This window comes from Equus przewalskii, chromosome 13 (genome assembly GCF_037783145.1).
Source record: "Equus przewalskii isolate Varuska chromosome 13, EquPr2, whole genome shotgun sequence".
Lineage (NCBI taxonomy): Eukaryota > Metazoa > Chordata > Mammalia > Perissodactyla > Equidae > Equus > Equus przewalskii.
Window position 1 is genome coordinate 70,871,452 of NC_091843.1, and position 13,333 is coordinate 70,884,784.

The following is a 13,333-nucleotide window of genomic DNA, read 5'->3' on the forward strand; positions in this document are numbered from 1 at the left end:
AAGCTAGATTCAGATTGATTACAAAATCCTCTTCACTCCGAGTCATGGTGAGCTTAAGGATTTTACTCCAAATCAGCTGGAGACTCCATTGTAGAATGCACACCCGAAGGGTTAGCACAACAGAAGGCTCTCTGTGGGGCACAGGATCAATTCAGGAACACTCAAAGAAGAGGAGGAAAAATCCGTAATACTTTCCTTTTTTGCTTCCTTCCCAAGGGCACACTGGACGACGCAGACGACCCCAGCACCAGCATCGGGGCCTATCACTACATGCTGGAGTCGAACATGGGGAAGACCATGCTGGAATTTCAGGTACCCGGCTTCCTGTCATTTGTTTATTTTGCTTCACAATCCAGGAGCCCAGGAGTATGCCACTCTTATCACGAGCATCTCCTGTCCCGATAAGCCACTCTTTTTTTTGTTTTGGTCATTTTAATTTAACCCTCTTAGAATCCAGCACGTAGCTCTCTCTTAGGCTAAACAAACACAAGTCACAGTCATTGCTTTCTTAAGGGAAGGAAAAGAGTCTAAGAAGCAGGTGGGAAACGCCACTGTCTTAGGACCCTGTAACATTTCACCAGCTTCTCAGTACAAAATTCCCCCTTAAACCAAATCAAACCATTGGAAGTGCTGATTGTGACCATTTGGTTCTTAATTTTCAGAAGTCATAGATGAAGGTGCCTGCAACATATCTTAAACAATGCCCCCTCAGTTCTGGTATTTCTGTTAAATAAGACCTGCCACCTCCTATCGTTAACTAACACCAAAAATTTAGCAAGCTGTGAGCCCTTTTCCATCTGCTGCTGACAAGCAATAGTACAGCTGAGGAACTATATTACCTATTATTCGCAAATCAAATAATTGTATTAATAACAATAAGAATGATAATAGCTGGTCCTTACCGAGTGCTTACTTTCTCTTGCCCTGTGCTAAGCATTTAGCAAATATTTGCATAACTTAACCCTCACAATAAACAGATGAGTATTTATGATCCCCATGTCATCATTGAAGGAAGTGTGCCATGTAGCTTAGCAAATGGTGGAGCCATGGTTCAGACCCAGCAGACTGATTTCTGAGCTCACACCCCCCGCTATTATTCTATATTGGGCCAGACAGATGAAAATTCAGTAGTGATTGGGCATGAAATGTGTGCCCTCTGAAAAAACTAAATGGGATGCAGTTGAATATCCACATACATGCAATGATAGTAGGAATCAGTATGCAGTGTTAGAATGAGGAGTCTTTACCCCTAGTATTTCAATTTTTTTAGGTTAGATTCCCAGAAGTAACCAGAGATTAGAGAGTTAGATTCCAAGAAGCAATCAGAGACATAACGTTTTATGGACAAACATGTTCATCATGGTATAATTTACAACAGTGTTACAGCCGAGGCCTGAAGCCACCAGCTTTCAAATACCTTCCTTGGTGACTTTCAGACTCTTTTCCTGACTACAGAGGCATAGCCACTTCTTAGGTGGATATGTCTCTCCTGCCCATTTTTAAAAATCAATACTTTTTCTCATCAACCCCTTGTTTGAAGCAAAAACACTCTTTCTTCGCCCTGTCCTGGGAAGATCTGGGTCATCTGTTTTCTCCGTAAGCAGCCGGGGTCTCGCTGACCCTTGATGTTGCTGGTCTCGGTTTGGAAGAGACCAGGTACCCTTAACACCTCCCCCCGGGAGAGGACGGGGCGGCCTCGGCTCAGCCTTTGGAGCGGGCTGGCCAGCAGGGCTCTGCTCCTCACCTCTCAATCCGTTTCCTCATTTGTCTGTAAGCCAGGAAGAAGAATAGTAGTGGCGCCACCTCACAGTGCCGTTGTGAGGATTAGATGGGACAACATAGAAAGAGTCCAAAACAGTTCCTGGCATGTGGTAAATGCTCACTGAAGGTTCACAACTGTGATGATCTATATTTCTGAAGAAGGGGTGCTTTACTGGAAATGCCAGAAGCTACCGGCTGGGTTCCGTGGACAACTGTATCTAACCTAAGGGTTCAGATGAGGACGGGGTGGCTACCCCCCACTAAATGCTTCAGGGCTATTGCTGTAGAAGAAAAGAGTGGAAGTGTAAAGGTCCTGTATTTATTTATTCATTCTCTAAAGTCAGGGAAAATAAACAAACGGGAAGAGCACGACGTGAGAGAAAGAACACAAACTCTTAAAATTCATCCAGACCTGAGTGTGGAGCCTGCTCTACCAACTGCCCCCTGTGACTGTAGCCATTCGGAGACTCTGTTTTCCCATCTGTAAAATAAGATTCAGAATGCCCATGCTGTAGGACTTTTGTGGGACCATAATACGACATTCATAAAGCATCTCGCACAGTGATTATTCCAGGGAAGAGCCTCATATATATTTTAACCCCTCCCCTCTCAACCCTAACCAGAGAATATCGTACTTCATTTACTATAGAATGAATGTTGCCAGCCGCTGTACACGTAGTAGCTCGTATGTGATTTAGTAGCTATTTTCAGAAAATTAAAAATGATCTTTGAATGCAGTTGGGTTAGTCTGCCAAAGATGAGGAGGACAAGACTCTTTTTTTAAATTCTTAAAATTCCATTCAAGTCCTATGAAAGGCTGTACTCAACCACCTTTGGGTGGTGCATTAATTGCCTTGCTAAGGGCTGTGTTTTCTGTGTGGTCTATGTAGTAAGGTATTTAAATATGTGAAATAATAATCTGCATCATACCGTGGAAATGCTTCATAAATTCTCATACAGGAGGCTGAGTGCAGGATGGTGGACAAAGGAAGAGGAAGATGTGAGGGCAGGAAAACTCCAAACTCCTTCCCCGCAGTAGGGATGCTGGCAACCCAGGAGGAGGGCCGTGGAGCACATCCCTTTTCCTTCCGCCAGCTCTAGGTTGCCTGCTGGGTCTGGGCACATTCCTCGGTGGCCTGGGTTAAATGCATCAGGCTGTTTTTGCACATAATGGGAATTGACCACACACCTGGGCTGTTTGCAGCCGACACAGCAATTCAGTACCCCTGGTGGGTAATAGATGTGTGTCTGCATCTAGCTATGGATGACTGTTCCATATGAAAACAAGGCTGGTGTCTCCTGACTGCCCGCAGGCTTTCAAGGGGGGCCAGCGAGGAGGCAGTGCTCAGAGGAAATGTGATCGCCCTCTGCTTACCTTCACTTCGTGGGAGGCGAGCTCGGGTGCCATGCAGAAAACTGCCCGATGTTTGGGGGAGGGACGGCGACGGCACCAGCCACTGGGTCTTGTCAAGGTCAGATTTGAGGCAGACTTTGACTGAAGCTGGTTAATATATTTATTCTGAAGCCTAATGCAATCCAAGAAAGAGTTGTTTATTTACATCTTTGCTAAATTCTCCAGGTCGCCTTTTAAAATCTCGTCCCATAAACAAATTTCCTCTTAAATCCATTCTCTTGGGTGGGGAGATGGTGCCCACCTGTTTTTCAAGTTCTCCGTTTACAGTGTTTGTTTTTCTTATTTCTGATGAATCACAGAACCAAGCCAGTCTCCCAGACAGAGTTCCAGAGAGAAGCAGTACGCATTTTCTCCCCACAAAGTAGCTGAAAGGCCAAACATTGTTTCTAATCGGAGGCAACACCAGGAAGCCCTGAGAGAGCCCAGTTGTTAGTTTAAATTGAATGAATGACAAAATGAACCAAGGAAGCTGTAGAAGAAAAGCTACAACTGCTCTTTTTCCTGAAGAGAAAGCAAGCACAGGGCTCCCTCAATTCTCCATTCAATTTTAAATTGACTTTGCTGATCGGGACTGGCCACAAAATTGGGTGCAAAGTGAAAATGCAGGGCCTGTTGTTCAAAAATTACTAAAGATTTCAAGACAGGGGAGCATTAAACGCAGCATGGGCGCTGTGTGACTGCACAGGTCACACGCTCACGCAGCCACCTCATCCTGAGACAGACCCACGAGAAGGGCCCAGACCAGGGTGAGCAGAGTTAGGGGGTCGCTTCAGGCACAACGTTTAAAGGAGCTCCAAAAACTCAGTAATCAAGACAAACAATATTATAATGCAATATTTTTAAAACTCTAATGTGCAAAAATTCATGACGATCAAAATACTGAAATTTTAAATAAAGACAGAATTTTAAATAAAAGACCCTGAACTTGTGTGATTCACTTAAATCTTGCCTCACCTATCTCACCCTAGTCCTGGCCCAACCTACAAGGCCAGCTTCTTGTTTTTCTGTCAGCCCAGCCAGACTCCCCAGGCTTTGAGACCAGCCCAGAGAACAGCACAGCACAAGGACTTCCGTGAGAGCAGGACAGAGAGCTCCCTAGACTGCCTTAAAGTGACAGGCCTTCAACAAGGAGAAAACAGGACTGTAAAGACCAGGCCGCGAGGAATCATGGTGAAACTAGGAAGCGAATCCTCTCAGAAGTCCAGTCTCCAACACAAGGATTTCCAGTGGAATCTGCGAGAACCATACAGGAGTTCCGGGGGCAGAGCCAAGGGTTTACTCAGCTTCAGGAAGATCTGAAGATAGGGAATTTGTTCTTATGAACGGAAATAAAGTGGGACAGGAAGAAGGTGAAAATATTTCCATGCACTTTACATAATGATGGCAAGATCAATCTCTCTTGAGAGGAAAGCAAGAACTAGATCGGGACATAATGTAAGAAGGCAGAAAGGTCGTCTTCCCTAGGAGATTTTAGGAACAAAAGCAACACTGGGGAAGAGGCAATTGTGTTACTTTAGAGAAAAACACTACTTGGTGATGGAATAGAAAGTTGGACAAATCAGAGGAGGGAGGAAGATGACCCTCCTCCTACAGGCCAAAACGGTTCCAGTCTCTTTGGGGATGTTTTTGAGAGATTCAGTTACAGAGAGATGAAACTTACATGAGATGAGATGAGATGAGATGAGAAAGGTTTCTATTCTGTTCACAGCGTAATTGTGAGTCCTACAGTCTTAGAGCGATTGCTGGGTGGAAGGACAGCACTTCATCTGGAAGAGGGGGTTGGAGTTAAAACGAGAGCCCAGACCTTGGAGGAAGAAGACAGTGCTACTAAGGCGTTAGAGGATGGAATTGAGAGCCCTGTTAGCAATAGGCTGTTTCTCAAACTGGACCACAAGGACACAAGGACAATGACAAGAAGAATTTGGCAGCCACACAATAAATTCAGTATGTCTCTCTGAGTTTGCATGAAGATTGGGGGGAGTGAGGACCAGGTGGGAGTGGGGATCATATTTATTTTCTGTCTTTAAAAAATCAGCATGGGGCTGGCCCCATGGCTTAGTGGTTAAGTTCAGCACGCTCCACTTCAGCAGCCTGGGTTCAGTTCCCGGGTGTGGAGGGACAATACTCTTTGGTGGCCACGCTGTGGTGGTGACCCACATACAAAATAGAGGAAGACTAGCACAGATGTTAGCTCAGAGTGAATCCTCCTCAAGCAAAAAGAGGAAGATTGGCAGCAGATGTTAGCTCAGGATGAATCTTCCTCAGCAAAAAAAAAAAAAGTAAAAAATGGGCATATACAATAGTATACAAAATTCAAGTGGAGTCTTAAGATAAAACACGAAATGAAAAGAAATGTCTTATTTGTAAGTATTGGCCCTAACATCATAGAGACTGTTTCATATCAGGATATAAAGAGTGTTTCTATTTATTTCTATGGCTGCAAAGTGTTCATTGAGTAGGTTTGAGGGTATAGTGAGAAGGGTAGCACAAATTTACCTTCCTAGGCCACTGTGGTTGCGCTGATGAGAAGCACAGTGGTGAGAGACCATTTGTTATAGAACAAACCACTCCCACTTTTCCAAATTAGCATAGAGATGTGACAGAGTGAAAATGAGGGGGGAGCAGTCAAGAAGTGGAGGAGAGAGGGCATGAGAGGGGCTGCTTCCCTGGGCACTGGACCCAGGACGCTTGGCAGTTGGTGGGGGTCTCCATTTGGGGCAGCAGGAGTAATTCAGCTGATATCCATTTTAATTAATGGAAACCAATGGTTTTGCATTTACTGAGGTCCCTGTGGGCTCTCAGGGCACTTACTGTGCAGTAGAACACAGACAAAATCTCAAAGTGGATCCCAAACTGAAAAAAAGAAAACCATTACATTCTAATGGCAATTTTAGACATGAGAAGAACCCTATTTGTTCTTCTGATAATCTCATAGCTTTAAAATTTACCTAATAATTTTAAGATGTCTGAAATCTCAGGGTGACTTTGTGTCTTCTGATTTTCATAATGAAAACTTTTTCCTGAGCAAGCAGAGTAAAGACAGTTAATAAAAGTCAGCTTTTTTGAATAGGTAGTAGGACATTTGTCTAAATGTTTTCATAACCAGCTTCATGACCAGGAAGTTCCTTAGTTGTATTGAGTTATTTTCTGATAATTATATAGTTGTGGTTTTTGCTATTAATCCACAATAGATGTCTCCCTCAACAACAAAGAAAATAAAAAGAAAGGCAGCTAACGTCAGTTGAAGACTGCTAGTTCTAATTATAGTAGGAAAATTAAATCTTCAGTGTGTCTGCACACTTGAGCATGCTCTTGTGATCACGCGAGGAAGGTTGGAGCTGATGGAAAGGCTTAAGGCTGTGCCCAGCCCTGACCATTGGACAGGGAGGCTATGGGTGGGTTTTAATGTCATTTCAACCTTATTCTCCACATTTTAAGACATTTTCTTAACTGAATTTATAAATTTAGGAGTACTTTACATTTTTTGTAGTTTGTCCCATGTTTTATATTTATATATTTACCTTTTGGCTTAATTTTTTTAATTTAAATTGTTTTCTTTAATATGTAATATTGTCACATATTCAAAACCCAAAAGGTTCAAAAGACTGTCAGAGGAAGGTCTCCCTCCCACTCTTGCCCCGAGGCTTTCCTTTTCTGTCCCCAGAGGCAACTAACCTTATGGATTCTTTTTTTCTTTCCAGAACTCTCCTATGCATTTGCAAGCAAATATTTATAGAGATCTCTCCTTTTATAATCTAATAGTAACACACAGCATACACTGTTGTGCACCTTGCTTTCATTTTCTTTTAACAACACATCTTAGAGATTCTTTCTAGTAGAACCTAGAGAGCCCTCCGTCCTTTCTTTCTGGCTGCAAAGCATTCTGTAGTGGGAATGTGTTGTAGGGGAGGAAAAATAATTTTCCCGCTACCCTTCCGAGTTCTTAGCTGAGGCCCCTGTGATAAAAGACAGATTAACAAGGGAAAAACAGAAGTTTACTGACATGGATACTTCATGTATACATGAGAGATACCCAGAGGAAAATGAGTAACTCCAGACGTGGCTTAGAATTCAGGATTAAATGCCATCTTAATCGGGAAAGGGGAGGGAGGCTGTAGGCCTCTTAGGGGAGGGTAAATGATTTTTAGATGAGAGAGTCCTTAGAAGAACAGATGGGAGGTGTGACAGTTTGGGACAAGTGTGTCCGGGTTTGGTGTGGACTTCTAGTCTCCTCTCCTGTGATGAGAGTCAATCTTCCCTGGGTGATGAAATTCCTCAGGAGGGGATTTAGGACAATTGAGTTCCTTTTGGAGGGTCTGCTTTAGGCAGATAAAGGGGAGTTCAGAGAAAGCCTCTCTCTGCATTTGTTTTTTTCAAGTACCTACAGCTCAAAATAATCAATATCCCCAAGTGGCATATTTGGAAGTGGCATGTCCAGAACTTCTACAGTCATATTTTGTGGTGTAGTATTCTGCTGCTCTTCAGTATCAGACTTTATTTAAGCATTCCTTAAAAAGTGAGCGTTTAAAATATTCCCAGTCTTGAGCAATTTCAAAAAATGATACAATGAATAACCTTGCCTAAACATTATTTTCAGATGTGCTGGTATATTTAGATTACTTGTTGGGTGTAGAATTGTTAAAGCACCTGTGTTTTTAGTGTTGAAATATATTTGTCAATTAGTTAGTCATTTTATTGTGCAAGTATGGACATAGCAGGGGAGAGAAGGAAGAATGTTCCAGAAGCCTGGGGGCTCTGGCCTTAGAAGAGTCTCAAAGTGCTCTGACAATGTGGTATATTCTATTCCTCTGATATATTGGGGGATCAGAGTTATGCCCTGCTCGGCCCTCACTGATGCTCTTTCACGTTTCTGCTTTGAGACGAATGACAGGCATTTGGGTTTTGTAGGAGCTGATGACCATTTTCCAACTACTGCACTGGAACGGGAGCCTGAAAGCCCTTCGTGAAACCAAGTGTTCCCGACAGGTGAGATTTCCCAATCAAGAATGGGTTTGTGTTGTATGGACTGAGCGGATGCCTCATCACCATCCTAGGAGATTTCCTTCATTGGATTTTTCTCTGTTTAAATTTGGTATCATGCTTACTGAATCAGAACAAAGGATACATGAAAAAATGTGTGTAACGGTCCAGTTGAGTCGAGGCCTGAGCAGTATGCACACTACGAAGAATGCTGGCTGCACGTAGGACTGGTTTAGATACTCCCTGTACTGAATGCCAGAAGGGAGGCATCACTAAGACAGACTTCGTTTCTAAGGCAAATGCTGACTCTGCTCTCTGCACCTGCCCTGCCTGCTCAGAATTTGTGGCCTTTCCCGCGCTCCAATGCAGAAAGAAACTGGGCATGCATTGCTTCTGACCCTCCTCACTGAGGTGAGGGTGCAGTTGGTTGTGGTGGGGGGATTCTTCTCACCTGCACCAAAAGTGCCCAACGGACAACAGAAATGACATAAAGGTGGGCAAGCTGGCATTCAATCACCCCGATTTTTCGGTTTGGAAGTTTCGGCTTTACTTTTCAGAGACAGTGTCTCGCTGTTTCTTTGTTATCTATGAGAAGCACCTCTCTCCCTGTTTAGTGGCGAAGGGAAACCCTCTCCTGTGTAGCTAATGGTTTTCGCCTACTACCCCTCACAATTTATCCTTCCTTTACCCAGTGAGACTCTGAAAGATGGTGGTGTATTTTCAAGTATTTGCTAACGGGGATTTGCATGAGGAACAAAGCCTCTACTAGTCAGACAGATGAGGTGGACGTTCGAGTCTTCCGTGCATTGCAGACCCAGGAATTTTAAGTTGTTCTTTGCTGAGAAAGTCTGGCTTTCAAAATGTCGGAGACGGAAGAGAAATGAGTAGCTGACAATGGCTTTGGCTATTTTTTTTCTTTTCCTTTGATTTTATAAAAGGCCTTTGAAATATGCTGGGTTGGTTATAAACACTTTTCCATGATTGTTTTTAATTTGTTAAGGTCATAAATAAATACCATATGTTCTTGAAAATAAAAGTAAGCAATGCATCCATTCCACATGATCGTCTTAAAGCGTGTCCGTTAAACCTATACGTGACGTTATAGTGTATTGGCAAATTTTTCACATGAAAATTGACAGGTAGTGACTAATTTTTAATTGTTTGCAGAAGTAAAAGACAATGTACCATGAAGGTACTATAATGATATCAAAAATGGTAATCACTACCTTCCATAATACATTTTTAAAGTTCTTTCTGTAGTTTCTGTGAGCCATTTGGACTGTGATTTTGCTTATGTTAACAACACAACAGTTGGGAAGTTGACTGTCTTGGTTTCTGCGTCTTGCCCTGAGGTACCCTTGACTCCCAGCTTCCTACTTTCTGCAATGGGTGTGATCAAACCCACTTCTGCCCAAATCCTTCCATACGGCTGTTTCCATCTCTGTCTTGCCAAAGGAGATAAGGCTGGGCAGAAGAGTTCAATGAATAAGTGAGGTAATGTTCAGAGTAATTGTTAGAGGAATGCATTTTTCTAGAAGACATTTTCTAGTGAGGTCAGAGCTCTGCTTTGTGAACATTATTGAGTCATTCCTGGTGGTACTGTTTTGACTCAACCATCGTTTGGTGAACCAGCTTAGCCCTTCATTTTCTTTAAGAAGTATGTCATAGGAGTTGGCTTCAGTTTGTGAACATCAGAGAGGTTTGGTTGTTGGTAAAATCCCCATGCACATTGTTGGGGGGTGGAGAATGGAGGCAAAGGAAATGAGGCGTTGAAAGGCCATGAGCACAGACGCCTTTGCTGCCCTTGACTGACACTCTGGACTTTGTTTCTTGGTTCCCAGGAAGTCATCTCCTACTATTCCCAGTATTCCCTAGATGAAAAGATGCGCAGCCACATGGCCCTGGACTGGATCATGAAGGAGCGGGAATCGCCAGGAATTCTCTCTCAAGAACTACGAATGGCCCTGAGGGAGTTGGAGGAAGCCAGGAAAGCAGGACAAGAACTACGGTTTTACAAAGAAAAGAAAGAAATCCTGAGTTTAGCCCTGACTCAGATCTACAGCGAGTCTGACACTTCCTTACCCAGTGATGATCAGCTGAGCCTCACGGCCCTTTGTGGCTATCACTAGCAAGGCCTGGTCCCAGCTGCCCCCGAGGTTGGCAGAGGCTGGACTCTAACATTAGGAAGCTCACTGAAGGAGGTCATCGGAGGCTTTAGCACTGATAGCTACTAGCTGAAGGCTGTTCTAATCCTCCCACCCCTCTATTCACAGCATCTGAGAGTAGTAGAACCATACAGGACCCAACATCCCACTCAATGCAATTTTCCTATCATGCTCTCAATGGTTCCACTTGAGACTGAAAGGACAGAGACAGGATTATTGAAAAATATTTTCCAGGTGTGGCTCCAGCCTAAAGCCCAGTTGACATGTGCCTGGCTAGATTATATAGTTGTTTCAAAGAACTGGCAGGTGTAGCATCCCCTAGAAAAACATGAGCCAGGACTGCCAAAAGTAGCATGATAGCAATTTTTTAAAACACTTGGGATTGAATAAACAATACAGATTGTTTTTAAAATATCCAAAAGTCAGAGTTTATTCCTAAACTTTGTAAGCTTAGAGATAGCTTACCCTCTACTAGGTATGACCCAAAACTATAGTGAAAATTTTATCTGGACACCCCACTATCAAAGATCTTAAAGGGGTAATAATATGAAAATGCTAGATAAATTTAATGTGGCTTAAAATGCCATTGTAATAATAATTTTTAAAAATCCATGCTCTTCTAGATGGGGATAAATGTCATCTAGAATAGTATCCTCACTCATACTGTTACAAAGAATTAATATCCTATGTTTGGAATCTTGTGATCAGTCATGTTCATTTTTAATTTGCAAATAGATAACTTGATTTGTTTTTATTTTTGCCCCTGCTGTCATACATCTGTAAGGGGGAAATTACTGGCAATTTAAGGGTTAAAACATTTTGAGAAATCGATAGCATTTAACAGTGCTTGCATTTGATTCATTTCTCATGCATGAGAGAGAAGGGATCTTTAGCTGTCTTTGTTATTGTTCAAGAACATGGGCCACCAGTAGCTCAAATGTGGTGTCACTTTAAAGTTTAAATTACCAGAATCTTCTTTAAAGATGAGATAAGATATTGCCATCTCTCTTTGAAAATGGCTTGGATCAATTAACTGGTTAGAAAACAAAAAGCAAATACAAACCAATTTTTAGATGGTTCCTGTTCACTCAAATTTAAGAATGGCAGTAGTGTCAATTTTCAATGCTTGCAGGTATTTCCATATCTATAACATGAAAAGGATTATCCTACACTTAGTCCAATAATTCAAATTAAAGAAAACAGTTTTCTCAATTTTAAATAAGGTTTCTTTTTCTTCTTGTTTAGGCAAATGCAGACTAACTTTCCTGAAAGCAAAAACCATTATAATTAATCAAAGTTTACAAAAACATTATAGTTTAGCCTCATATCTAAATAGGTTCAAAGGTAATTGTCACTCCTTAAATCCCTATGAAAACTACTTATAATTTGGAATTAGCCTTGATAATAAAAAATTAACTTCATGCATCATATTTCTCATATCAGGGGAAAATTTAGCTACATATCTGCCCTACTCTAATGTCTTGAAAAGGTAACATTATATAATATTAGATAAATTTTATTTAAAAATATTGTTTTAACAAAAATCACCTTCCTCCCCATAATGAGGCTAAACGTCACCTAGAAGAAAACTTTATTCTCTTACATTCCTGAAAAGGAATTAGAATCAATACATGTAAGTTGAATAAATTTTAAAATTAAGAAAACTATTTAAAGTAATTTTTTCATAAAGTCACTATCCTTTATCACTTCAAAAAAGCCACAATTCTCATGTCCAGTGTGATTAAAGGTAGGTACAGCTTTACTGCATTTGCAGCCTTTGACAATGACCACCGCAAGCTGACACCATCTAATTAGATGCAGGAACAGGAATCAGCTAGAAAAATATTAAATTCACTCTCTGCCCTACAATTAGAAAACTGTACCCATTCTGTAAATTAAAAGCCGAGGTTCCCCCTTGGCCACTATCAGTTTTTCCCAGCTGGTCAAAACTGCCTGCTCTTCTTGGAATTGTGAAAGCTACAGCAAAAAACACTAAAGTCAGAATCTTTACCACTGTTGGTCCCTTTGATGCTCATTTATAGCAAATCTCTTTCAGCTAAGACATAATGGCTGTCAGTACATCATATAAACATCTATAATCCTGGCCCAGAGAAGAGCAGGGTTGAAGAGCAAAGTAGATTATTATTATTTTTCCTTTTCTATATCTTGTTTTCAATAACATACTGTGTTGAAGGGGACTAGAGTGGAGAATTCTCTGTTTAAATATATGGAGCTCTGGATGTTAACCTTTTGTGGTTATAAACCCTTTGAGAGCCTGATAAAAGCTATGGATCTTCTCCTAGGAAAATAGAATGCAGCATACACATTCAAAATAGTTTCAGAGTACGTGGTCTCCCCAAAGACTATGGATTGCTCTGTACGAGGACCCCCAGTTGGAACTCTTAATTTTGAGCACATAGTTACAGTCTCAAGCTTTTCAGCAAGGATCCAACCTAGCTCAGACATAGCCCCACGTAGCCTATTTAAGATAAATCTCATCATCCTTAAATACAGAATAGCACTGTATTTTGACAAAAGATAGTTTAATTTTCTCAAAATCCAAATACACCAGATTGTTATGAAAAAACAGCTTAAAGCAAACAAGTCACTAAACTTGTGTGAACATATCAGAATATTACAGATTTAATAAAGTCATCGTTCCTCTAATGATCGGAATTCGGTTGTCCATTTGTTCAAAACCTATAGTCCACTGATATGATTGCTATTAAATTCATTCACCTATTTCTAGAAGAGGAAAGGAATGAAACTATTGATATTCCTGAAATGCTGTACTTACCTCAACTGTGAATCTGATCCGCTTGGTCTCAGGAAAAAGAGAAAGAAAGCAGAAAGACTTAACACTTTCCTGTTTCTTTAGGAAAGCTTTTGAAGACAGAAGAATTGTTGTACTTGAGCATTCACCTTTGAAGTGCTTTAGAGAATTCTAAGTTATATCAGGCCATCCCTTTCTTTCTTGCCAAAGGACAAAAGAAGCCAGACTAAGAGTATTTGC

General features: G+C 41.4%; 1 protein-coding gene across 1 annotated transcript in view; it reads left to right on the plus strand.

The window, feature by feature from the left end:
• The window catches only part of LIX1 (limb and CNS expressed 1), a 48,332-nt gene extending 35,345 nt beyond the window's left edge, over positions 1 to 12,987 (plus strand). Inside the window, exons 4-6 of the mRNA XM_008535832.2 lie at positions 217 to 312; positions 8,084 to 8,161; positions 9,997 to 12,987. Coding sequence (XP_008534054.2) covers positions 217 to 312; positions 8,084 to 8,161; positions 9,997 to 10,284 — 462 coding nt within the window. The 3' untranslated portion in view covers positions 10,285 to 12,987. The remainder of the gene's footprint in view (positions 1 to 216; positions 313 to 8,083; positions 8,162 to 9,996) is intronic.
• The last annotated feature ends 346 nt before the right edge of the window (positions 12,988 to 13,333 follow it).